This window comes from Patagioenas fasciata, chromosome 3 (assembly GCF_037038585.1).
Source record: "Patagioenas fasciata isolate bPatFas1 chromosome 3, bPatFas1.hap1, whole genome shotgun sequence".
In the NCBI taxonomy this organism is placed as follows: Eukaryota; Metazoa; Chordata; class Aves; order Columbiformes; family Columbidae; genus Patagioenas; species Patagioenas fasciata.
Window position 1 is genome coordinate 38,340,933 of NC_092522.1, and position 25,369 is coordinate 38,366,301.

General features: G+C 50.4%; 1 protein-coding gene across 2 annotated transcripts; it reads left to right on the top strand.

Moving 5' to 3' along the window:
- Positions 1-29: 29 nt before the first annotated feature.
- AARS2 (alanyl-tRNA synthetase 2, mitochondrial) lies at positions 30-18,959 on the top strand. Of its 2 annotated transcripts, none has more exons than XM_065833610.2 (22): positions 30-272; positions 522-710; positions 1,392-1,537; positions 2,327-2,521; positions 3,811-3,955; positions 4,396-4,541; positions 4,843-4,951; positions 5,550-5,588; positions 6,324-6,435; positions 6,982-7,109; positions 7,816-7,966; positions 9,839-10,008; positions 10,998-11,111; positions 11,526-11,666; positions 12,303-12,440; positions 12,847-12,956; positions 14,056-14,164; positions 15,655-15,777; positions 16,211-16,321; positions 17,189-17,272; positions 17,412-17,522; positions 17,915-18,959. In XM_065833610.2, exons 1-22 carry the CDS (start codon positions 60-62, stop codon positions 18,077-18,079), a joined length of 2,949 nt encoding a protein of 982 aa, XP_065689682.2. In that variant the 5' UTR covers positions 30-59; the 3' UTR covers positions 18,080-18,959. The 2 variants fall into 2 exon arrangements, with proteins under 2 accessions (XP_065689682.2, XP_071662235.1); XM_071806134.1 differs by having other exon boundaries at positions 18,527-18,959.
- Positions 18,960-25,369: the final 6,410 nt, after the last annotated feature.

A 25,369-nucleotide genomic window follows, 5' to 3' on the forward strand; every position in this document is an offset into this window, starting at 1 on the left:
CCCCGCTTCTCCCCACCCCTTCCGGAAGCTGCTTGCGCTGCTTTCCGCCCTCGGCCAGCATGGCGGCGGCCGGCCGGCGGCGGCTGCTACAGGCGGTGCCCTGGCGCTACGGCCCCCGCCGTGGGGCTGCTGGCTGCCCGCCGGCGGAACAGGTCCGCACCGCCTTCCTCCGCTTCTTCCAGGAACGCCACGGCCACCGCCGCCTGCCCTCGGCCCCTGTGCGGCCCCGCGGTGACCCGAGCCTCCTTTTCGTCAACGCGGGCATGAACCAGGTGCTCCCCCCACCGCTAGCGGCCCGCCCCATCATGTCTTCTCCGCCGGTTTCCTGGGGCCCGTCTCGGGGTGACCCCTTTCGCGGAGCTCTGCCGCGGGAGGACGGGCTCCTAGCGGGGCTGGCCGCGCCACTGGCCACGCCGCTGCTCCCCCATCCCGTTCGCCGCGGCTGCTCAGGAGCCCCAGGCACAGCACGAAGCGCTGGGCGGCATCCAGCAACTCATCTGTCTCTCTGCCTCGGTTTCTAGTTCAAGCCCATTTTCCTGGGCACGGCGCACCCCCGGAGCGAGCTGGCGCAGCACCGGCGGGTGGTGAACAGCCAGAAGTGTGTGCGTGCAGGAGGGAAACACAACGACCTGGAGGACGTGGGCCGAGATGCTTACCATCACACGTTCTTCGAGATGCTGGGGAACTGGTCCTTTGGGGATTACTTTAAGGCAAGGCAGTAGGAGGGAATTCTCTGCAAGGGGAAATGTGGTTTTCCTTTTGGAGCGTTGCTATAGTTCTGTGCTGTAGTGCCATTGGACTGACTGGAGAAGGCGTTTTGGTAACCCATAGATTGCTTCTTGGGAGCTCTGCATACTGGAGCAGAGATAGTCAGCTGGTGTGCTGAATTGCTAAATGTACCCTACAGACTCTCAGAACACTTAGCCTTTCAAAGTTGTAAACAACACATACAAGTCAAAGTTCTCTGTGCAAATACCAGTGTTGGTCATCTAATGTAGTGAAAAGAGGTTTACAGTTCATTTGGTGTCTGTTGCTAGAAAGTTTCAAAAGGGAAGAAGGATAAAGGATGCTAGTTGTATTGCTAGTGAATACATTTTTTCCTTGGAAAGAAAATAATTCATGTAACTCTGCTGGCAAGTGTGTGAGTGTAGACCACGCTGTGATCCTGCAGGTCTCCCAACAATTCAGGAATGTCAGTTTTCCACAGGCAGCAGTGAGCTGTCTCACTCACCTGACCCTCATCCTGCACTTTGCAATATGCCTTAAAATTGGAAAGGGAGAGAGCAGCTGAAATGAACTTCTTCAGTGTTTGAGTCTCATTCTAAAGAGCCTTCCTGCATTGCTATGCATCCTGGTTTACTGTACTTCATTTATGTTCCCTGCATGCTTAGGAGGAGGCATGTAGCATGGCCTGGGAGCTCTTGACAGAGGTTTACGAGATCCCCAGAGATCGTCTCTATGTCACCTATTTTGGCGGAGACTCCTTATTGGGGCTGAGCGCAGATGAGGAGTGCAAGGATGTGTGGCTCCGCCTGGGGTAAGTGTGTTAGAGAAGAGATTCTGAGCAACAGGTTAAGACGTTTCAGTCTTCGCAGTCTCCTATTTGCTTTTTAGTTGATGAGAATCAGGTGCAGGGGCCAAAAGTTGTGTTTTAAACTAATTTTGTTTCTGTTTTGGCTTTAGAATCAGCTGGGCTCTGAGTGCTCTGGGGCACTTGACCTTTAAGCTGTTTCTGAGACATTGTCAGTCTCGGGGGCTGTGTGCCTAAGAGTGGCTGACATGAATGAAGTGTGTGAAGGAGCTCTGATCCTTTGCTTGCTCCCCATCATGAGCTGCGGAGCATGCGTTCTCCTCTGAGAGCCAGCAGTGGCTACCCTAGTGTGAGGATGAAGCCGCTGCAGAGAGCACTGCTGTGTTTTGGCAGCATTTTCCAGGTTGTGTGTGGGCTTTGAACCCCAGCAGCCAGCTCTGTGCCTCTACTGGTGTTCAGCCTTGTCCATTGTGATTAGGTCTTAGCTCTGCTGGAATTCCCTCCAGGAAAGAGGGCAGCTCCGCAGACCCCGTGAAGAGCCTGTCTATGTCAGCAGGAGCCGGACTGTGTTTGCCAGCCATTCTGGGCAGTGAGTAGAATCCTGTCTGGTTTGGTCCAGTTTGTTCCTGCTCAGGAGAGTAATTCTGTGTGAGCAGAAGCAAAGGAATCCTAATGTGTTTGTTTATTGAATTTGTAGTAGTCAGAAAGGATTCTTTGCAACTTTCTGTGTGATCTAAGCTACTATGTGCTTTGTGTGCATGCCCCAGCGCTGCCAACCTCTGTTTTCCTTTCCAGAGTGCCTGCCAGTCACGTGCTTCCTTTTCCATTGAAAGACAACTTCTGGGAGATGGGGGACACAGGTCCCTGTGGTCCTTGCACAGAGATCCACTATGACCATGTGGGTGGTGGCAGAAATGCTGCAGCACTGGTGAACAAGGGCAGCCCTGATGTGGTGGAGATCTGGAATCTGGTCTTCATGCAGTATAGCAGGTACCAGACATCAGGTCTGAACTCCAGAGCCTTCTCCCTTGTTTGACTCTGAAATCATACTTGTATATTCTCAGAGGTCTCACTGCTTTCTAGGATGTGGCAGTACAGGAGAAAGAAGGGAGCTGTAGAGATGTGTCCAGTGTGGCTTTTGGTCCCCTTTGCTTTACTTGTCCTGTTGTCCTTCAACCTCTGCTGCCTGTTCTCCCTCAGTGCTGCATCCCAGAGGTATCTTGAGGTCTGCAGCAGCTCAGAGAAACCTGCAGAAGGAGGAGAAGGCCTTGGGCTCCTGTTTATTGAGGGCCCTTTTCCCTGCGTTACAGTCTGTCATGACTATCTGTTGTGGTTTAACCCAAGCTAGCAATATAACCACAATAGCTGCTCGCTCACCCTCTCCCCCACCCCTCCCCAACAGGGGAGAGAATCAAAAGGGAAGGGAGAAACATGCGTTGAGATAAACACAGTTTAATAAAATAACAAAATACTAATAGCCTACTAGTAAATAAATATATATATATATACACAACAGAAATAAAAGATACTCAAGGCAATTCCACACGAACTCTGTCCACAACTGAGCAGCCAGTCCCAGCAAACCACACCTGATCCTAAAGCTGATCCCAGAGAGAGAGAAAAAAAAAAGGAGAAAGACATAAAAGCCCAGAGGCCACTGCAAAATTGCAGAAGGCTTGGCTAAACTTCCAGACTGAAACTCCCCTGGCTACCCCCAGAGAGAGAGAGAATGAAGAAAAAAAAGAAAAAGATGGGAGAAACCAGAAGGCCCCACTCTTAAATCTGGAGCAGGATGCTAATGGGATGGAATACTCTCATGATCAGTCTGGATGTCAGTCAAGCTCTGTCCCATTCGTACCCCCCTTCCTCGCTGCCTCACACCTGTGGGCAGAGTGCTCAAATGTCCTTGGCTCTCAGACCAGAGCAATTAAAACATTTACTCTGTCCTGGCATGTTATCTTCTTGTTCTCAAACTAAGTCCAAATAATGAGCGTGCTAGTTATGAAAAAGAAAGGTTTCTAACTGCATGAAGAAAATTAACCCATTTTCAGTCAAACCAGCACACTGTCTGGTAGTTGGATCCTGGCTGCCTGGCAGTGCCAAGACAGGTTGCTGTTAATCTTGTCCCTGAGCTTCCTGGGGTCACCTACTGTTGGGTCACCTACTGTTCCCATCACCTGTCACTCTCCCATTCTCTTTGACTCGCCTGCTCCTTTTCTTTGCCACTGGACTGACCCTTGCTTCTCTTTTGCCTTTTATTTTTGCTGGCTGGCTGACAGAGAGATGGAGGGGAATCTGCTTCCCCTGCCGCAGCACCACGTGGATACAGGAATGGGTCTGGAAAGGCTGGTGGCAGTTCTGCAGAACAAACGCTCCAACTATGACACAGATCTCTTCACTCCCATCTTGGATGCCATTCACAAGGTGACAGTGCTTCTGCTCAGACTCACAACTAAACAAAAGCTTCTTGAATGCAGACTGTTTGCCTGGTACCAGTACAACCTTCTCTTATTGTGTGGTATTTTGAGACAGGAGGTTTGCACAGCCAAGTCCAGAGCAGCATTCGTGGGAAACTAGGGAGAACTCCAGGTTGAAAAAACACTAGTATATCAGCATTGCTGGTTGGTTTTTCCTCTGAAGTTTCTTAAATTCCTCAGTGCCATGGTATTGGCTGATATGTCTCAGATATAGAAATCTTGGTGTATAATGCTCTGAAAGGATTTAATGGGTGCATCTTAGATGCACGAGGTTCAGAGTTAGTTGAAAAGCAAGATGTCAAGTGCAGCCGGCTGCCTTTTGCATTGAAACTTTTCCTTCTACAGCCATTAATTTCTGCTAATCTGTCTCTTTGCTTTGTCTTTTAGGGCTGTGGAGTGCCCAGATACCAAGGTCTGGTCGGGGATGCTGACGTTGGGTGTGTGAATATGGCCTACCGTGTGGTGGCAGATCACGTGCGCACCTTGTGTGTGTGCATCACTGATGGCATTTACCCAGGCCTCTCCGGAGCAGAGTAAGGCCATAAGGAAATGGGTGGAGGGAGGTAGGTCTAGAAAGGCATACAGGCAGCCAGAGGGGGAGGTTCTGCTGTGAGCCCAGGAGGAAGGAGTTCATGAGCTTTGAAGAGACAGGAAGGTCAGAGCCTGGAAGAGGTTCTGATCTGTAGGCTCATCCTTGGGTGGGTTTAGCGTGTGGGGAGTGGCTGGTCTGTGTGGATAGATCAGGCCAGAGGAGCTGTGCGGCAGGTGTGCTGCATGTGGGAGCTGGACAGGGATGCTCATGTGGCTGACTGGGGAATCCTGCTCTGCTTTCAGACTGGTGCTGCGTCGGATCCTGCGCAGGGCCGTCCGCTTCTGCTCTGAAGTCCTTCATGCTCCACCTGGGCTCCTGGCCTCTCTGGTGCCTACCGTAGTGGAAGTGCTGGTGAGTACAAAAAGCTGCTTTGGGGGAAAAAAAAGAGTGTCATACTTGTCCTGTTCAGCCCCACATCCCTTTCCTGTACACTATCAGGAGACAGTCATGGATGTAAAGGAGCTCCAGGAGGGTGTATCTGCTGCTGTGCATTACAGCAGTAAAAATCTCATCTCCTGATTATTTGTGATGGGAGGGAGAGGTCTTAGTGTGACCAGCAGTGCAGTCATCACAAGTGTGCATGTAAGTGTATGCAAGTGCACATTGTTTCCTGAGGGCAGTGGCTTCCAAGCTGTCATATCTAGTTAAAAAGATCTGAAATTGGTCCCTGTGAGTACTAACAGCATCCTAAAAGTCAAAGCTTTCTTCCTGTTGTGAATGAATGTGTTTGCAAAGAGATGCTATGCAGGGGCTAGCAGAGGTGGGTCACAGAGAGAAAGCCAGGAGATGGCAGCTGTAAATCCACATGTGATTCTTCCCTTGGGACTGTGCACTGGAGCTCCCTTCACACACATCTGCCTGAGAAACCTCTGTAATGCTTGTGGCATGCTGTGAGATCCCTTGAGGAAGATGTTGTGGATGTTATCACTAACTGAGGCTCACTCCGCAGGGAAACGCCTATCCAGAGCTGACGAAGAATGAAGACCAGGTGAGTGATGTAGAATCCCCTGGAGAGAAACCCTCTCTCTCATTATCTTTGCAAGGCACTGCTCTCAGGGGTGGAGGTCAGCCCTTCCTTGGGACTTAGCTGGAGGAGTTTGCGTAGCCTACTCCATAACCATGTTCTCTTGAGTGTGGGCTGTGGTGTGCTGGGAACATGTCTGTATCCTGGGCATGAGAAGTATCTGTGGCAGATTTCCTTGTGGAAACTCTACTAGGTCTTCACTAGGGACTGCTTGTCCTGGCATAAGGCAGCTGTTGGTCTAAAAAAATCTGGGGTAGCTCTTCTATTGAGTGCAAGTACAGCATGTCCTGGCCTGGGTACCTTTTGTCCAAAGTGGATTGGTGATTTACGGCTAGTCCTGGCTTGCTTCTGCTGATGGCAACTGATGAGCAATTTCTCTGGCTGTTCCAGCCATGCAGTTTTAATTGGGTCACATACATGAATATCTGACAGAGAGCATTTGTCAGCCTCCAGCCTTCCCCAGATGGATGGTCAATATTTCTTTAACAGCAATGGTGGTAGGAGGCACAATGGGCCTGTTTAGTAATGCATCTGAGCTGTGTTTTGATAGATATTTACAGGACAAAAAGACTGCTTCAAGCAAACACAGTGCTCCTGTTAGACACCTGCGTGATGTTCTCTGAGCTGACCATAGCAGAGCTGAGCTGAGCTGGGGAGCTTCCTGAAGCATGGCTAACCCTTCTTCTCATCCTTGGGCAGATCATGGATATCATCAATGAGAATGAGGCAGCTTTTCTGTCCTCCCTTGAGCGTGGGAGGCGCATCATTGAGCGCACAGTGCAGCAGATGAAGCCCTCCACAAACTTCCCAGGTGAGTCTCCCTCCTCTGACAGGCTGCACTTAAAGATGGTTTGATCCAGGTCCTCACAAGCATCACAGTCAAAACTCTGTGGATGTCTGCCTCCTCCACGTGCCTTCAGTGACCTTCTAGCCCCAGGCAGAGGAACAGATGTTTTTCTTCAGATTGCAATTGTTCTCTAGTACTTTGTTCTCAAAATAAACTAGACACCAGGTAAGTTCAGAAGACTCCCTTGCTTCTTTATTGACTGATTAACTGGGTCCTCACAAGATGCAGCTGAAAGAAGGAACTCAGGACCCAACCAGAGTAGCTGCCTCTCTAGATGTGCTGCACTGAATTTTGGCAGGGGTGGGGCTGTAGGGCATCATTAGTACTCAGTCCCATACAAGAACAACTGCATAGCTTCTCTTCATTTCCCCATTACCAGTGCAGCTGCACACAAGACAGATGAATCCAGTTACCAAGGCACATACTAGACTGGTCCTATCAAAGCGAATCTTGAGATGCATTTGCTTTCTGTATTCACACAGAGTTCATGACCTTCTTTGTGTCCTACAGCTGAAGTAGCCTGGTCTCTCTACGGGAATTTGGGTTTTCCTCTGGATCTGATTGGCTTGATGCTTGAAGAAAAGGGAATCAGTTTGGATTTAGCTGCTTTTAATGAGCTTGCTCTGGAAGATGCGAAGGTAAGAGGGAGACTTCCCTTGTCAGAATAATTCAGAGCCTTCCCTCTCTCCTGTTACCTTGGAGGCAGAATTCCTTTCACTGCTGAGGCTCTTTGGATGCAACCACAGGGTCACGTACCTTTTCCCTGAACGGGGAGGGGGTTGGAAACAGCAGTGGGGTCACAATGCCTTTGCTTGTGCATGTGAGACTGAAAAGTATTGGCTGGTGATTCTCTTCAGATCAGAAGTGTTTTATGAGTCTGACTGTTGCTGGAGTGGAGGTTATGATAGAATTATACAGGTTACGAGTATCCTCTGTCAGTCATGTAGTCCAACTCCTCACACAAAGCACAACCAGCTTAGCCCAAACAGCAAGCGATTTATGAAGAGTTTACAAAACCTCCTCAGTCTCTGTAGTGCCAGAAGGCGTGCACTGCTCACCCAGTTCAGTAATTGGTTTGAGGCCTTGCTTTAATGGCCTGGAAGTTTCACAGCTATGCAGCAAGCTGTGCTGGGAGGGCTGTGTTAGTTGTTGCTTATGAGCTGGAGTGGTATTGAGTGTGTATGGACCTCAAAGGAATGGGGTTGGTTTAGCAGTAGCCTTCGTCAGCCTGGACCTAAACAAGCCTTTTCCAGGAAGGTGGAAGAAGTTCCTAGCCTTATAGCTCCTCCAGTTACTGGTTTGAGTGCCCCTGAGTATCTCGTATCTAACTGTGCTTTGCTGCAGCGCAAGGCCGGCGGCCCTCAGGCAGGACAGCGAGACGACACAAACACGCGCCTTGATGTGCACTCGCTGGCTCAGCTGCAGAGTGACAATGTACCTGCTACTGATGACTCCCCAAAATACGCCTACAGGCTTGGACAGCACGGGCAATACGGTAAGCAGACGAGTCCTGTGTGTAATGCAAGTTCTGCCTGAGGGCACTGGAACCCCTCCCAGGACTGTTTTTTACTACCTAACCTCAGGAATGCAGAACTTGTACTCTGGTTCAAACCTGTCTACCTTGCCGCTGTGTCTTTTCTCTGCCCCTGCACCTCATCCCAAAGCAGGTGCTTTCCTTATTGCTCTTAGTATGTCACCAGGAAGGGTCTGGGCTGGTGACAAGGCTGTGAGCTCCGTCTTGGTATTACTATTCAGGGTGAAGCAGGAACTATCAATTTTTGCTGTAGATGAGTCTGTCTCCAACAGTTAGGCTTCTGGGTGTGAGTGCTAGGGAGAATGAAGACTTATTATGCAAAGGGTTTAGGCATAATAGTTGACTAAAACGGTGCACTTGCTATTTCTTTGGCAGACCACTAGATGCCAGTGCAGGCTTTTTATCATTTAGGGTAATTGGGGTTGCTGATGGTTGCTAGGGAAAGCATGAAGCTCAACCACAGAGAGCAAGAGGTGGTGTAGCTGTCACAAACAATTAGAGATAGCTGTGTATAGCCAGGTCCCTCTTACCCAGCGTGCTGGGGGCAACCCACATTAAGCAGAAAGTGAAGCAGTTCAAACTATATATACTACAGCAAGAGCATAACAGAGGCGAAAAAATCCCAGCAGCGACACTGGCTGGAATCTCCAAGTGGGCACTGTCCTACCTCCTCAGTCACTGCATCATGAAGGAATTGAGGTTGGAGGAGATCTCTGGATGTCCAGTCTCTTGATCAACAGAACATCATCAGTTTCACAGTCAGACTGGGTTGCTCAGAGCCATGTCCATGTAAGTTTTCAGTATCTTTAAGGACAGAGATTCCACAGCCTCTCTGCACCCTGTTCCGGTTCTTTATCACTCTTGGTGGGAAAAGTGGGGTTTCTTTTTGTTTATGTGCCACCAGAATGTCCTGTACTCTAGATGTAGTCTCACAAATGCTAAATAGGGGTGGATAACCACTTTTCTTGACCTGCTGGCTCTGTTTGTGTTCATACAGCCCAGCAGTCAGTGAGTCTTCTTTGCTGCAAGGGCTCCCTGCTGACTTGTGTTCACCTAGCTCCTGAGAACCCCAAGGTTTCTGTCAGTCCATTTCTGTAGCCTGCTGAGATGCCACTGAAAAGCAGCCCCACTCTTCAGTGTATCAACTAGTCCCCACAAATTTGTTGCCATACAGGATATGGGTACATCCCATCTTGTCATGGATAGTTGCTAATTAAGATGTTGAGTGGTTTGGGCCCTAATATCAGCCACCAAGTAGCTCTGCTGGTAGCTGAGTATCAGTTGAACATGGAACTGTTGAGCAATTCTGTGTGGGGCCAGCTGCTCAGCCAGTTCTACACCCACCTTATGATCCACCTGCCCAGTCCATGTCACTCAAATTTGGCTTCAAGGAGACTACAGGAGAGCGTGTCAGAAACTCACTGCTTCAAGGAGGGTGGCATCCTTGTCTTCCCTTGCCCACCAAGTCTGTCATCTCTTCATAGAAGGCAGGCAGGTTGGCCAGGCAGGCACAGTAGCAAGATACAGATGTGTCTGTAGTACATCTTGTTCTGTCAGACTCATGTGGAGCTGGACTAGGTGTCCCTGCCTGGCTACTCGCTACTCAGCAGATCTGTCACTAGGTAAGTGAGTGAGGGATAACTTGGTTCCAAACAGCAGATCTGTTGTCCTTTCTGCCAATAGCTGTTCCTCTCCCACCAAGTCAAAGGAAAGTGCCAGTTTGCAGTATAGACTCAGTGCTGGCAGGATTGGCATGGGGAAGTGATCCCTCCTTCCATGTTGCAATCTGAGAAGGTATGTGCACTAATTGCTGCCATCTTCTTCCCCCGACAGAGTTCAGCCCATGCCAGGCCACCATCCTGATGCTGTACAGAGGTCAGTCTCTCCAGAAGGAGGTTGGATCAGGGCAACGCTGTGGTGTCATCTTGGACAGGACTAACTTCTATGCAGAGCAGGGAGGGCAGGACTCTGACCAGGGCTACATGATGCGTTTGGGACAGCAGGTGAGACCCTTTGCTGCCTGAACCCAAGGCAGCCATGAATACTGAGGCCAGGCAGACTTCCCCAATTTGTGGGCTGTTTTAGTGTGTTAATTTGCAAGTTGCTGACTCCTGATAGTTCCCTTTGTTTTGCATTGGGATTGGTGAGGTGAGGGAGAAGCAGCAGTAAGTTCACAGAGGTATACTTGCTGCTCTGTCTCTCTCAGCCCTTTGCAATTTCTGCTTGCTGGGGAAGACTGTAAAGTCTTCTTGAGTCTCACTTCAGTGTGCTGCAGTCCCACCAGTTCAGGCTGCAATGCAGAGAGAAGGCAATCAATGACCACAGAGTCCATGTGCTGAGTAACTTGTCTCTGGCAAGTCCTTGATGACTGCAAGCACTGCCCAACCTGAGACCTGTTGCAAAAACTCTTATCCCTCCCAAAAGCATCAGGGAGGACCTCTACCTCTGCAGCATGTTCCTTTAACCTTGCCCTCTCCCAAGAAGTTACATGGGGTGCAGCCTTTTTTCCCCTCCAACATTCCAGCTCTTGAGAATCACCCCTGGGCACTGATGCTGCCTTTTTAGCCTTGCAAAATGCAATAGTGCCTGGCTCAGCACTTCTCCTCAAGCTGAAGTGGGGATCAAGTTTCTCTTGCCAGCCCCGTGAGGCTGAAATGGCACCTTCAGTTCCTGAGACAGGCACCTTGGCAGCTGCTGTTTTCTCATAGACAAGCATCCTTGTTAAGAAAATTCATCAGCATGAGTGGTGTCGCGGCCCCTTTGCTGCAAGCTGACAGCCTCGGTATGTTGTGCAGCAAGTGACTGAATGCAGGGAAGGCCTGAGGCACTCTGATTACATTGGAAATGAGCTTGTCCCTGGTTTTCCCACCCCATCCCTGTCTTTAAGAGGTCAATGGGGTTTGTTTTTCCTAGTCAGATCAACGAGGCACCTAGCACAGGCCTTTGAATGTTCCCTGTGTCCTAATTCATCTTTCTGTCTCTCTTTGGTCAGGACGTACTCTTCCCTGTAGAATCAGTTCAGCTCTGTGGTGGTTACGTGATCCATGAGGTCGCTACTGTGGAAACCCTGCGTGCTGGGGACCAAGTGCAGCTCTTTGTGGATGAGGTGATAACTCACTGCTCTTAACCTTTTCCTAGCCTTGCCTTGAGCGTCTTGTGATGTCCTGAGTAACCTGGGCACAACAGAGCCTTGTGCCTTGTTTTCCCGAGACTGCTTTTCGTTATGATGTGCAGTGGGAAGGAGACCTCACAAGTAACTCTGTAATCTTCTGTGAGCCATTGCTCTGTCCAGAAGTATCCAGCCTACCCTGTGCTGTTTTACAGAGGTGATCCCATGGGAAAAGAAGTTAAGTCTTCCCTGTGACATAAATTTGTTTGACAGCTTTACTACCTGTTGTTTTTCCCCTCCATTTTCTCCCATCCCCTCACATGCAGCCTTTTCTGTATCTCTTCATGCCATTCCCTGCTTTCCTGAGCTGTGGAGAACCAGCACTCCCTGCCAATTTGTCTGTGCTTTCAGGCCAAGCGGCTGGCCTGCATGACGAACCACACCGCTACCCACCTGCTAAACTTTGCGCTCCGCCATGTCCTGGGTGACAACACAGAGCAGCGAGGATCCCACGTGACCGCAGAGCGGCTGCGCTTTGACTTTGATACCAAGGTGACTCTGGACTTCTTTTTTCTTGTTCTCAGCAGTATGAGCATCCCAGTACTGGCCTGTTCTCCAGGGATTTTTCTCCTCTCACCATAATCACTCCTTTAGAGACAGGTCACGTTTTATCTGAGCAATAAGACTTGACCCTCTAGACATGACTGTCTCTGCTTTCCCGTGACCTGGCTGTGAGCAGAGTTTGCTGAGAGGGTGAATGGGGATCAGAAGGGAAAGGACTTAGCAAGGCCAGTGGTTGTGGGGCTGACCTGAGTAGTGTTAAGGGGTCTCTGACAGATTCACCAGTTTGGCTGTGGCATGTGTCTCATGTCTGTGCCGGTCGTTCAGGTGAGAGGGGTTGGGAACTGAAAGCTGTTAGGTTGGGCTGAACAATGGTCCTGGTGACCTGTCACTCATTGCAGCATCTTTCTTGAAGAGTTTGGTTGGATCAAACATCCTTATCCCTCCTCAGGGGGTGAGGTGGGAGGATCATGATGCTCACAAGTTCGTTCGCAAGTAGGGAAAATGAGATGCAAGGGGCAAGTGGTGTGCCCAAGCTGAGTTGCCTGAGGTTCTTGCCCCAGTTCTCCCTCTTGTTCTCGATGTCTTAGAAGGCGTCTCCTGAAGGTGGCTGATTTACTTCCTCAGGGCCCTGTGACAGTGGAGCAGCTGCAGCAGGTGGAACAAGTGGTCCAAGATGTGATCAAACGAAATGAGGTTGTGCATATGGCTGAGGTCCCCCTCACACTGGCAAGAGAAGTTCAGGGACTCCGTGCAGTAAATGAGGTATGACAGGATGGCAGCGCATGTCTTCATGAGCCTTCTCCTTTCAGCAGGAATCATCTGGGTCACAAGAGATGTTGATGCAACAGGTTTCTGCAAGGGAATTGACTGCCAGAACTCAAGGAAGGAAAACAGGACAGAGATCTCAGGAGTGCTGCATTGTAAAACATGGAGGCTTGTGGTGCACAGGCTTTTTGCTCACTTCTTTGGACCAGAAGTTTGTAGTGTCACCCAATTGTTTCTTTCTCCCGTGGTGACTGGTTGTGGGGAAGGAGCAGTGCTGCCCCTGACTATGGGGCTGCTCTGGAATAGGGGAAGAGTGAGGCAGAGACCTGAAACCATGCAGTTAGTCTGCAAGTGTCCCCAAAGGACCATGTTGTTAGCTGCTGATCCCTGTCTCCTCTGTCAGGGGTATCCAGATCCAGTGAGGATAGTGTCCCTGGGGGTCCCTGTGGAGAGTGTGCTGACCCGCGACTCTGAGGCTGCAATGCAGACCTCTGTGGAGCTCTGCTGTGGGACGTAAGTGACTTTTACTTGCAGTCAGAAGGTGTGTTTGTGGGCACTGGTGGCTGAGGTAGAGACATTCTTACAAGCTCCACTCCCTGTCCCTGTGCATCTGAGATTTCTCACCGGAAGGATCTTGTGAGGACAGAATGGGCTAGTTATGAAACTTGGAAGTCCCAGGGTGAGAAAGCTTTAGTGAAATGCAAAATATCAAAGTATTCTTCCTTGCTTCACAGTCTGAAACCAAGCTGGAAGCCACAGGGCACCAGCAGAGTGTGGGAAAAGGGCGTGTGACTTGTCATACCAGAGTTACAGGGCTTTGTCTTTGGGGTTGCAGAGGGATGGGAGACCCAGCAGGAGATTCTGAGACAGTTGTGAGATCATTATTTTTGCCCTCTTCTGCTTTTAGCAGTAATAAGAATAGAATAAGAGTTAATCCATTTTAGAACAATGCTGACATACACACAAAAAAAGAACAAATTGGCATTTGAGCAGATACAGCTGAAAATGAGCAAGTTTCTAGTCATGAGATCATTCTTGTGGGAGTAGTGGGACAAGAAACTGCATGGGAGTGGAGATGATCGATTCTCCTGAAGCTTTCTGAAATTATTACTTGTGGTAATACAACCTGAGACACTGTATTTTTCATATTGGGTGTGGAATAGCCAAGAAGGAAAGGGAAGGTTCTCGATGCCCTGTGACTGCACGGCTACCCTGGGACTGGAGTCTGCTGGCCATTCTGTGAGCTGGTCTGACAAGAGACTGGTGGAGTTTGAGGAAAAGATTACTTTCTAGAAGTTTCAGCAGCAGCTGAGTAGAAGAGAAGAATCCTGATTCACCCCACTGCTGAAGGAGAGAAAAGCAAGGCAGAACTTGGCTGTCGTGCCATTTGACAGCAGCCTGCTGGGCAGGTAGCACAGAGGTTCCTCTGGAGTAGCCTCAACTCTGCTGTCTCTTGCGTAACGGTGCCATCAGGATTTTGGGGATGGGAAGGGATTGAAGCTGTTGAGATTGGCTGCTGGTCTTGAGACTTGCCTAAAAGGAAAGCAGTGTTCTTGATTTCTTTTCCCAGAGAGCAGCTTGTTGACTTTCCTGTTCTCTGCTGCCTTTGCAGGCACCTTCTACAAACAGGAGCTGTGGAAGATCTGACCATCATCAGCGAGCGTCAGCTTGTTAAAGGGATTAGCCGTGTCATTGCAGTGACAGGGGGACAAGCCAAACAGGTAAGAATGGGGGAACTGAGACTTCTGCTGTGTCAAGGCAATGCCAGAAGAACCCAACTTTGTAGATTCCTGCATAGACAATCAGCTTCCTGCTGCTCTGGCTGGAGACTCCTTGCTGTGCCTGATCTGGCTTCCTCCTTTGCCCCTGGATAAAGCTCTGCCATACCTCACTATTCACCTCCACTCCCCACTGTCCTAGTCTCCTGTCTCCTTGACCTTCATTCTTCCCCTCAGACACCCTTTTCCAAGATAGAAACTTGGCACAAAATATCAGGAAGCCTCTAGACTATAAATTTCAGTCCCCAGGTAGGTATGTAAAGGTATGATCCTTTGCTTTGGTTTCACCTTCTGCCTATCACAGTTGGATTCACACTTTATGATTACGGGGCTCTGGCCTCATTCTTACAGCCCTTTTCCTTCTTTTCTTTAGTCTTTTTCCTTCTAAATTGTGATCCTGTTCTGGCTGGGCCTCTATAAAAAGTAAGCAACCTACTATTGTGTCTGCGAGATCGCTCTGTACTTTGACTATCTGGAGCTGTCGGGGGCTACGCAACCTTGCCCACTTCCTTTAAGGCTGCAGTCAGAGGAGAGTTAGTTCTTCCCAGTTAGTACTGGGAACACTAAAGGCAAAGCCCACCCCTGCAAATCTGGTGCTTTTTGGCTGGCCGTCCCCTGTGCATCTCTGTCCCTAGTGAGGCTTTCTTTGGTGCAGAGGAATGAAAAGCTGCAGGGCACATCTGCATGCTTTGTTGGAAGTGCTGACCTGGAAGGCCCCTGAGAGGAGCTGTGTGCATGTGTTAATCAGACAAGGGAGACTGCAGCATAAGGGAGTGACTTGAAACAAGGGATGTGTATCCCAGCTAGGCAGAGCAATCCTTGCTGTCCACAGCTTTTCTTATATACTCTTTGCTCTCCTCATCTGAAGTCTCACAGGACCATCATGAGCACAAAGATCTGGCAGGGAGAAAATGGTCCAAACCACAAGGATTGTCACTGCTGAAAACATCTTGTATTAGCATTTTTATTAATGGTAGCATTGGTGTTGGGGAACACAATAAGAAATACACCAAGACCAGCTGAACTCAGGAAATATGTTTGGACAGTGGATGACGTTTCTTTAGTGTTTCTTTTGTTTCTTCAGTCAGTAGTTTCAAGAGTGCATTTGATAGTGTAAAAAGAGCACTAAGAAGTAAGTGAGGCTTCCCAGCTTTTCTCAGTGAAATCCTGGTAATCTGGTGCTAGATACTGACGAAACATAACTGCACAACAGCTTGGTCCCCTGGGTGTGACCATTTAGTGTTGTTTGCAAATCTAGAGAGGAATCTTCCATTTCCAAGTCTCCTGGAGACAGTAATTTCTTAAAACCTCTGTAGGTGTCTTCACCCTGTGTCCTGAGCAGCACTTTGGTGTTTATAACCTTGCTACCTCTCCACTTTTTCCTTCCCTGCTCATTGTTTTGTTGATGAATTTGGAGTGTTCTCTCTCTCCAGGCCCGGGAAGTAGGCCAGTGCTTGGCAATGGAAGTGGACTCTGTCTCCCTGCGAATGAAGCAGAGGAGCACCTCTATTCCTGAGATGCAGAACCTCTCCAAAGAAGTGGGCCAGTTGACCAAAGTAAGGATTACACTCCATTACAGAAAGATCCCAGACTGGGCTCTATACACTTGAGGCACACAACTTCTTACCTACCAGGTTCACATCTAACCATGGTCAATAGCAAGGCCATGTTGCTACCTGCTGGTGCTACTTTGGTCACAAACGTTTTGACCAGTAGCTGAGTGCCTCTGTTGCAGATGACCTGCTGCCAGTGGGAATGTGAGAAAAGGCAGTGGGAGGGAGGGTAAAGCAGTGATCCCAGGCTTTTTACCCAGGCTTTAAATGCCTAACTGAAAAGAGAAAGCTGCACACCAGAGTGACTGGCTGGCCTGATGACATAGGGGTACAGGAGGGCCTGGGAAGGGGCTGGTCTCCAGCCTGACCTCCAAGAGAACTATCACTTTATTCCTAGGTACGCTTTAGTGCCCTTACACAGCAAATTATCTTGCAGGTGGTGGCTAGCACTGCGATGCCCCAGTGGCAAAGAAAAGAACTACAGGCCATCCTCAAAGCACTACAGCGAACAGCCAACACGGCCATCAGGAAACTGGAGATCCAGCAGGTACTTTGGCAACATCGCGCTTACTGCAGCCTGCTCGTGGCGCTGTGTGGCACGCACCAGTGGACCTAGTGTCTCTGTTACACTTCACAGCCACTCAATCACTAGGGTCCCATTAGAAGGCAGGAGAAAGCAGGTACAGTCACGCACAGTGCAGCACAAGCCCTCTGTTGGGTTGATTTCACTAACATTAACCAGGGCTGTCATTTAAAATGGTGGTGAATGACTGACTGGGCTTTTAGCACCTGCAGAATCCCCATGTCTGTCTGCCTGTAAAGATGGAGAGCCCTGTATCAGCACTTTTGGCAAACAGCAACAGGCAGATAGGCATCTCCTCCACCTTTACACATGGAGGAGAAGATGGCACTGACAGTGGGCTTTACAAGGTTCTGCAGTAAGACAGTGGCAGAATAGAACCTTTCTTCCAGACATACAGATATTGCCATGGTTTCCCATGCATTTGTGTTCTGTCAATTTATACTGAAAGCCCTTTGGAAATACCTATTGGTGACCTAGTGTTCTCAGTAAGAACTATCCTTTTCTTAAAGTAGGAGCATCTTGCCATAGGAACCTTCCTGAGACATGCAGTGATGTGTAGGTCCAGGAGAAAGGCTGGGACTGAATGGGTCACTGTCTATTCCACTTTTGAAAGGGGCTTATGTCTGCTTGCTTTTGAGGAAGGAGGGTTGCACAGGTGTCCATGTGGAGATTTCAGTCTGCCAGTCTTACTTTGTCTTCTGCTGACATATGTCTCCCCTCAGTCTCACAGAGCAGCACTGCCTTTCCCTGTATACATGTTTAATGTTATCCCCATTCAGCTCACCCTGTGCCACCTGTAACCCCTCAAGTGCTGTGTGCTTCCCCCTCCAGGCTGAAGAGAAGGTGCAAAGCCTGCTAGCAAAACACTGCAATCAACCTGTCATCATTGATACTGTCCCAGCTGACTCCCTCTCTGTGAGTAACCCACATTGTGTACTGGCCCAACAGTACCTCAGGTGCTGCATGCAGTAAGAGGGAGCTGCTGGGCATGTTTCCTGCTGTGTGCTAGTCTCCTTTGCTGTAGCCTGACCTCTCTTCTTCCTGCCTCTTCTAGATCCTAATGAAGGTAGTGAACCAGCTGTGTGACAAGTCTCCTGGCACATCAGTCCTGCTGCTAAGCCCTCAGGCTTCTGGTGAGGTGCTCTGTGCCTGTCAGGTGTCCAAGGTGAGCAGAACCCTGGTAGAGACACACAGAACCTACCTGCAAAGGGGGACTGGACCCACTGCTCAGCAGGTCCCAGTTGAGGCTTTTCTTGGGATTCTGCCCAGTGTTGGTGGTTAATCACACAGCAGCAGAACCTGAGATGACCATAAAAAGACCAGATATGCTTTCAGTCTCTGCTGGGCACAAATATCCCTGGATCCTCCAGGCCATGTTTGCCCAGGGGCGGGACACAGCATTGACATGTAAGCCCAGCTGTTGCGGTCCTGGCAGTCACGAGTGCCTCAGGCAGTGAGGGCCCAGGCTGGGTGAGGAGAAGAAGTTTTTACCTTTCTTTATCTAGACTACAGAGTCCTCCCCAGTCCAAATTACTTTGCTCTGTGTCTCTTCCCCAGAATTGCCTCCCTGTGTTCTCCGCTGCTGACTGGGCTGTGGCTGTCTGTACGCAGATGGAAGGGAAAGCAGGAGGTTCTCCCATTGTCGCTAAGGGCAGTGGAAATGCCAAGGACATCCAGGGAGCCCTTACTACTGCACTAGAGTTCGCTCAGAGTAAACTCTGAAATAACTGAGATGTTTTGGGGACAGGACAACTGTATGCAGCCCAGCTGCAAGCTATGTGGACACCTGCTGCAGAGCACATGTTATACACTGCTGATCTAAAAGGTTTAGCAGCTCCCACACTGAATGTTACTGCAACCACTGCATTGGAGCATTTGGCTTCTGGCCGTCAGAGATCAGCAGAAACTGCACTCCTGATCACACTGACAGAAACAATAATGCCTGTTACCAGCATGGACATGTGGGGACTGAGCCTCGGAAAGTACCAGCTGCAGCATCAGATCCTGCTTCTTCTGGAACAGTGCAGTTCCTGCCATAAGGCTGGCACTGAGAGGCTCCATGAGAGCACAGCAGGGAGGTGGCACAGTGGCAGACCATTAAGTGGCAGAGAGTGTTCAATCTCCCGATGTCTGTTAGCTGCATCATTTTTTTCTGCTCTACTCTTGCAGGACCACAAGTCAGTATGCACTCTTGTCTAAGCAGTCCCATCCTACTGCAGAACTCAGGACACCCCTATGATTAAAAATGCTGCTGTAATTTAGAAATGGGAAGAGAAGTTGCTGAACCCAGTCCTCGGTACTAAAGCACAGAGGGAACCAAATCGTCCCAGGTTCCACCGCTTTGCTTTGACTGAATGTTCTTACTCTTGTTTCCTCCTGCCACTCCCTTGTAACTCCTGGCTTCTCACATACCAGCACCTACCTAAAAACCACCACATATCTGGTGAGTTGTGTGAATGGGAACTGTTGCTGTGTCACAGTGTGGAAGTTCCTGCAGCAGGTCACTTGACCTTGAGGTGAGCGTGCCTCCCACCTAAACTAGTGATTTTTCAAGAGCATTAGAAGATGTAGCAAACACAACTCATAAAGACATTTAAGACTTCATTGTTAGAGTGATTTCTAGAGCTCTTGGCCAAAGCACCATTATTTTAGATACTATATTGACCTAAATAGAGATCACAAACGGTAGCTGAATTAAAGGTGCAACAGAACAGTGATACAAGCAGGTTTGACTCTGTGAGCAGCAACAGCAGGCTGACAGATGAATTTCAGCAGCAGGTAGGGTTGCCTGGCACTGTGGAGGAGACAGTGGCTGCATGCATTTGGGGAGAGGAGAAGGAGGGGTGGAAGCACAGTGATGCTGATGGATGGGGAGCAGGAAATGGCTGTCACATAAATAAGGATTGGTGAAGAGGGTGTGTTGGGGAATGGCCCAACCTCCTAATGGGAGATGTCCTCAGCTTCTTTTAGCTGTCTGCTTGAGGGAGAGAGAGTGAAAAGCTGCTGTGACCAGAGCCTCATCTCTGTTCTCTCTTCAGGGAACAGCTCACCTGTGGAAAAATGGAGGTGTACTTAGAGGCATCACTAGAGGACAAGGGGTTTTCTTCCCTATCTCAGTGGCCGTCCAGCCTAGTATCTCATAGGTGGTCCCTAAGGCTCCTCATCTTTGCAAAGTGCCAGGAAGCTGGTTTTGTGCTTGGCTAAGAGCCTGATATAAATATCAGGACTTGGAGGCAGAAGGAATGGGGAGGCTTTAGAGGCTGATAGTGCTCCCCCAAAGCACTGACAGCTACAATTGCACTGCAGAGCTTGCTTATTCAATAAATGCTACTTCCAGCCAAAGAGCTTAAAGCAGGGCTTGTTGCAATGGAAGCTATTAGCCGAGGTCTCTGGGCATCTGCCCCTGCTGCCAGGAGTTCAGCCATCAGAAGAGTGCATGGGGCCCATTCTTTAATCACCCTGCCAGTGGGACAAGTTGCTGCTTACCCCAGACCTGGCCTGCATTCGTGAACGCTGTAGCAGAGCAGCTCAGTGCTTTCGCAAATTTCTTTCCCTTTTTTGATGTGGAGGTGCTGCTGGTGCTTATCTCTGTGAGGAACCTGAGCATTAGAGAGAGCTGGAACATCCAGCCCAGCACCTGGGGATCTTGTGACAAGGCTGGAGTGGTGCTGGAGAAGGTGTGTGGAGACCCAAGAGATGTTTTGTGCCATCAGTTAAAAGCAATGTTGGTCCCTGGTGCTACACAGCTCATGTATTATACTTGGGCCACAGTGGTACCAGATGTGGGGAGGGGAAGGGGTGCTCTGTCTTCCTGGGAAGCACTTTCCTGGGGTGCTTTTGCATCACTGTATTAATAGCTGCTCCAGGAGGTGATGTCTGCTTCTGGCATTGGAGAGTAGGTGTGGGGAGGAGGAAGAGAGGAATACTAGGTTGAGCTGCTCCTGTACCATGCTCCAAAAGCAGAGCCTGAGCACCAGCCTTACAACATTAACCCACTTTGGCCTTTTTTTTTTTTTTTTTTAAGCTTAAAAACCACTAACCCCTTGTAAACTTTTGCCTAGCCCCTTAAAGGGGCTGACCTTGAAGGCAATACCTTTACTGAGGGGGAAGTTGAGCCCCCTTGTTGTTCCCCAGAAGGGCCAAGGGTGGCTGCTGCAGAGGCAACTAGAGCAGTGATCCCTGGGGCCACTGGAAGAAGATCCATCTCCACTGTGGGAGCTGTTGAGCTCTCAGCACTGTGTAATGAGTGAGCAGCAAAGATGAGATGGCTCAGCACTCCTGCTCTGGTTTTCCCCTCCCATGGGAAATGTGGCTCCCTGTTCTCAGGGTGACAGACCAAGCCCTACAGCGAGAAATAAGCCCCCACCCCCCAAGTAGGGGCACTAGGGGAAGGCTGAATCATCCTGTGGTCAGTTCCAGGCCATTTGGGGAACCAAAAGGTGTTTATTACGTGACAGCAGTTACAGCTTGGCCAAGCAATGGTGGAAGGTGGGCAAAGGCCTCCCACAGCCTTATTACTGCCTGCATGCCAGCCAGCAAGGCTCATAGGGCTTCTCAAGCAGAGCAGGGGTGTCAATCTGGCCATCTTACATGGGGTCTCTGGGTAGTCTCAGGTGACTTCTGCAGCCAGGCTTTCCAGAAGGTGGCCCAGAGTTGCAGAAGGCTGCTGAGGACCAAGTCCCACAGCTCATCAAACAGCTCTGGAGGTGGTAGGAGCACATTTTTGAGCAGGGACCACTCAACTGCCTGCACGGCTCTCCCTCCTCAACTTCTCCATGCCCATGGTTACCTGCAGGGTCAGCTGGAAGACCTGCTCAGGCTGGGGAGGGGAGAGCTGCTCTGCAAAAGCCACACACCATGTGCCATCAGGCCAGTCCTACACCACCTCCCCACGGGTTTGCTATTCATATTTTTCAACTTCTGCACCCCAGGTGGAACCTCAGCCCCTCCTCTGCCTCTGCAGCAACCCCAACACACTCTGTGCCCAGGGGTGTTCCATCTCCTGTGCCGCCTTCCTATAAATATTAAAAACCACCCGGTCAGCAAGCAGGGCTGCAGCCTGCTGTGATGGTGCTGGCTCTTCTCCTGCCTCAGCCAGGGCAGTCTTGAGGTGACCGTCCAGCTTGGAGCCCATTTTCCTTCTCCTTTGCTGCTCTTGGCCTCTCTGGGCATGAAATTCAGGATTTCTGTTCCTGTTTCTGAGCCTGTAAGGATTTAAGTGGGTCATCAATGAGGTCACGGCATAACCAAGTCATGATCTTACTGCATCTCGTAAGATCAGTAGCACTAAGCCTGCTCTGTAACAGAAGGAGAAAAAGGATCTTTTCCCAATAAAGAGTAGTTTTGTGGAGGTATTACCCCAGACTGCTAAAGTGGGTTGCTACAGTAGCAATGCTGGGTTTTGAGCCACGGCCATGCCAGGCCACCGCTGAACCTGGAAGGCAGCAATTCCTGCCACTCTCCTGGCAAACCCCCAGTGCACAGACTTGCGTCCCATCCTTCCCTTTCCCTGCCGCAGAAGGAGAACGCGTTCATATCTCGTGCTGCAGCTGCAGTAGCTGCCACATTTCTGCCTGGAACACCCTGCATTTCAGTGGCAGGTCAGGTAATGCTCAGCTGGGACGGCCTGAGGGAATTAAACACGAGTTTCAAACATAGTTCTCTGGCCAAAATAGCAGCCTACATTTCCTTGCAGTCATCAAGGATCTAAGGTGTAAGCAGCGCATGCATTTGCAACTCTAAACACATGCACACAGAAGGGGCGGTAGGAAGCAGGAAACTAATTAAAGAGATGATGAGGTTTTTGCTGTGAACAGGTGCTGTCAGGTTGACAACACCTCCATAAGTCCAGATGGACCCCAAGGTCCCTTAAGGGCATGTGCAATGCAAGGGCTTGCCAGTCTCAATCCCAAGCAACTATTTTACCAGCAAAAGGGGAGTAGGAAGTACTTGCTTCTCTCTTCCCGCTCTTTTTGCTCCAGGAGCTTTGTTTCCAACAGCCTGGGCTGTAGCACGCGAGTCTGGCACGCAGCCCCTGCAAGATGCCTGGCTCTTCTGAGGTGCCAGCTCCCAGGGCTGGCTGCTGTAGAGACTCAAGGTGCTGAACCCCAGGTCCCATGGGACTCACTCCAGGAAGGTGCTGAAGTTGCAGTGGTGGTAGCTGAGCTGAGCCACGCCAAGAATGGCGAACACGTGCTGAGCCACAGGTTCAAAAGCCATGGGGCTTGGTCCCATGTGGCTGGAGCTGAGCGTCTCCCGGAGACACTAAATGTAATGCAAGTCCAAGCCAAGCTCTGCAGGGAGGGAGAGCAGCTCAGGGACTGGTGCGGGGAACAAGAGCACAGCTCCTCCTCAGCTGGGACACCTCGTCCCTGCCACTAGTGCCTGTATGAGGTGGCCAGTGGGCCACCAGGAGCAGCTCAGACTTCCCCAGCAGCCATCAGCCACCACTACCCTCCCTTGCCCCAGGGACAGCAGAGGTATGTACGCTCCCAGCTTGCAGCTGAGTGTGGCACTGAGCCTCTCAGTCCCCAGGCTGAGGTGCACTCCTGGGGACCAGCCCACCAGCGGGTAGAATGAGAAGATCCCCTGCATGCCTGGGGACACACTCGCACACCAGTACACACCTCCCAAGTACCCGCTGTAAGGATTTGCACCTGCGCTTATGCAGATCTCCCTTCAAATGATTTCAGGCTTGATCTCCCTCACGTTACCTTGCATGCAGGGGGACTTGCATGTGCTGCAGCCTGAGCACACAGGGTTGGCACGTCTGCTGACCTGTGCAGGCTGGTGCTCTTGTGTACTCACATGTGTGCAGGAGGCAGCATGTACATAGCGATAGTGTGCACTGAGCTAGTCTCATCACACATGTAGTCGTGTGTTCGCACACAATCATAGAATCATTTTGGTTGGAAAAGACCCTCAAAATCATCTAGTCCAACCATAACCTAACCTAAATCTAGCACTAAACCATGTCCTTAAGAGCCTCATCTACATGTCTTTTAAACACCTCCAGGGATGGTGACTCCACCACTTCCCTGGGCAGCCTGCTCCAATGCCTGACAACCCTTTCTGTGAAGAAATTTTCCTAATATCCAATTTAAACCTCCCCTGGCGCAACTTGAGGTAATTTCCTCTTGTCCTATCACTTGCTCCTTGAGAGAAGAGACCAACACCCTCCATGCTACAACCTGCTTTCACGTAGTTGTAGACAGTGATAAGGTCTCACCTCAGCCTCCTTTTCTCCAGGCTAAATAGTTCGTCATCAGACTTGTGCTCCAGACTCCTCACCAGCTTCGTTGTCCTTCTCTGAACTTGCTTCAGCACCTTGTAGTGAGGGGCCCAAAACTGAACACAGGATTCAAGGTGCGGCCTCACCAGTGCTGAGTACGGCTGTTGATCAATTCAGAAGCTCACATACCCACAGGCACCTCCTGCATGCAGGCTCTGGTGGGCTCCCACCATCACGCCACCCTGCACACAGGCTCCCTGCTCCCACAGCAGCTGGGCACCCACGCTGAGCAGCACCCAAGCTCAGTCAGCTGCCACACAGCACACACGAGGCTGCAGCGCTGAACCACAGACCTAGAGCATCCATGGTGAGGTGGGACATCACATCCCTCGGGAGCAGCTCAGGGCAGCTTGAGTGGTGCTGCTGCTCACCTTCTGCATCCCAGCTGGCTGGGAAAGGACAGGATGGCTCTGCACTAAGGGTATTTGGCTGAGGGACAGGCAGCATGTTAGGGCATGTGGTCAAGGCAGGAGCAGCCCTGTGGCCAAGTCACCACTCCAGCCCTGAGCCCCTGGCTCCTGGGGAGCATTGCTGGGGAAAGATCCATATTTCCACTGCAGCAGAAAACTGTCTGCAGCTTCGTGCTGAGAGCCCAAGGAGGCAGGAGAGGCACTTCATGGGGAATCCCAGCAGCTTACCTTTGCCTCATGTCCTTTGTGGCCAGCTGGTTCCCTGGCGCCACGCAGTCAGCTCCTCAGCTTGGATTGCAGCTGGCATTTCCCTGCCGCTTGCTGAAAGGCGCGATTTACTCAGCTGCAACCCAAGCTCGTCTCTTCTCCAGAAAACACTGGGAAAGCCCACAGGGCTGGGAGAAGGGCCCCGCTTCCCCTTCATCCTCCCCACCACCAGCCCCACCACCATCCCAACTCCTGTCAGGAGCATCCTGCTACTGAGCCCACCCTCCTGAAAAGGGCATAGCCCACTGGAAGGAAATCAAAGGATTAATTTTTATTGATTTATGTAATTCTGGGTCTTAGTCTAAGGGAGGGTGGCTGGTGGGGGCCCAGGATGTCAGCACAGATGTGCCAGTGAGGCTGCCATGGTGTCACCTGGTCTGCATCCATATCCACTGTCCAGACAGCCACAACTGCTGCAGCCACCATGCTCTGCAGAGCTGCTCACCCTGCCACCATACAACCAGAGCAGACTCACAGCAGGAAGATGAGCAAAGCTACATCCATGACCAGCTCCAGGCATTGGGGTGCTGCTGCCCACCACATGTAGTGGCTCCCTTGAGACTGGAGAGGCAATGGCAGGAGACCCTGTCCTGCAAGGTCTGTCGTGGGGGAGATTGGAAGGACTTCCATCTCGCTGGAATCCATATGGCACCCAGCACCTGTGTGTTCCTTTTGCAAGCTGAGGGGCTTCAGACTAAGTTGTGAAGTCCAACCATCCACAATCGCTTCACTCCCATGGGAGCTGTCAAGCTCAAAGTTTTGCTGTGATTCCAGTCCAAACCCCTTCCTGTGTTTTCAGCTGGCTGTGGGATCCCTATCCCAGAGCTTTTGCCATCAGATAGTTTGGTCTTTCTGGAACACTCCACCCCAAGCCTGCTACTGCAAAAGTCCCTGAGGCTATGCAGACACTGGGTTACTATTCCAGCCCCTAACCAAGATCTCTGCATCTCCTTCTAGTCCTTTCCGGGCCTCATTTCATGCATTTCTCTCTTGCTTTGCGTCAGAGGTTGTCTGGGCTTGAGCTGCAGGAATGGGAAGATAAAT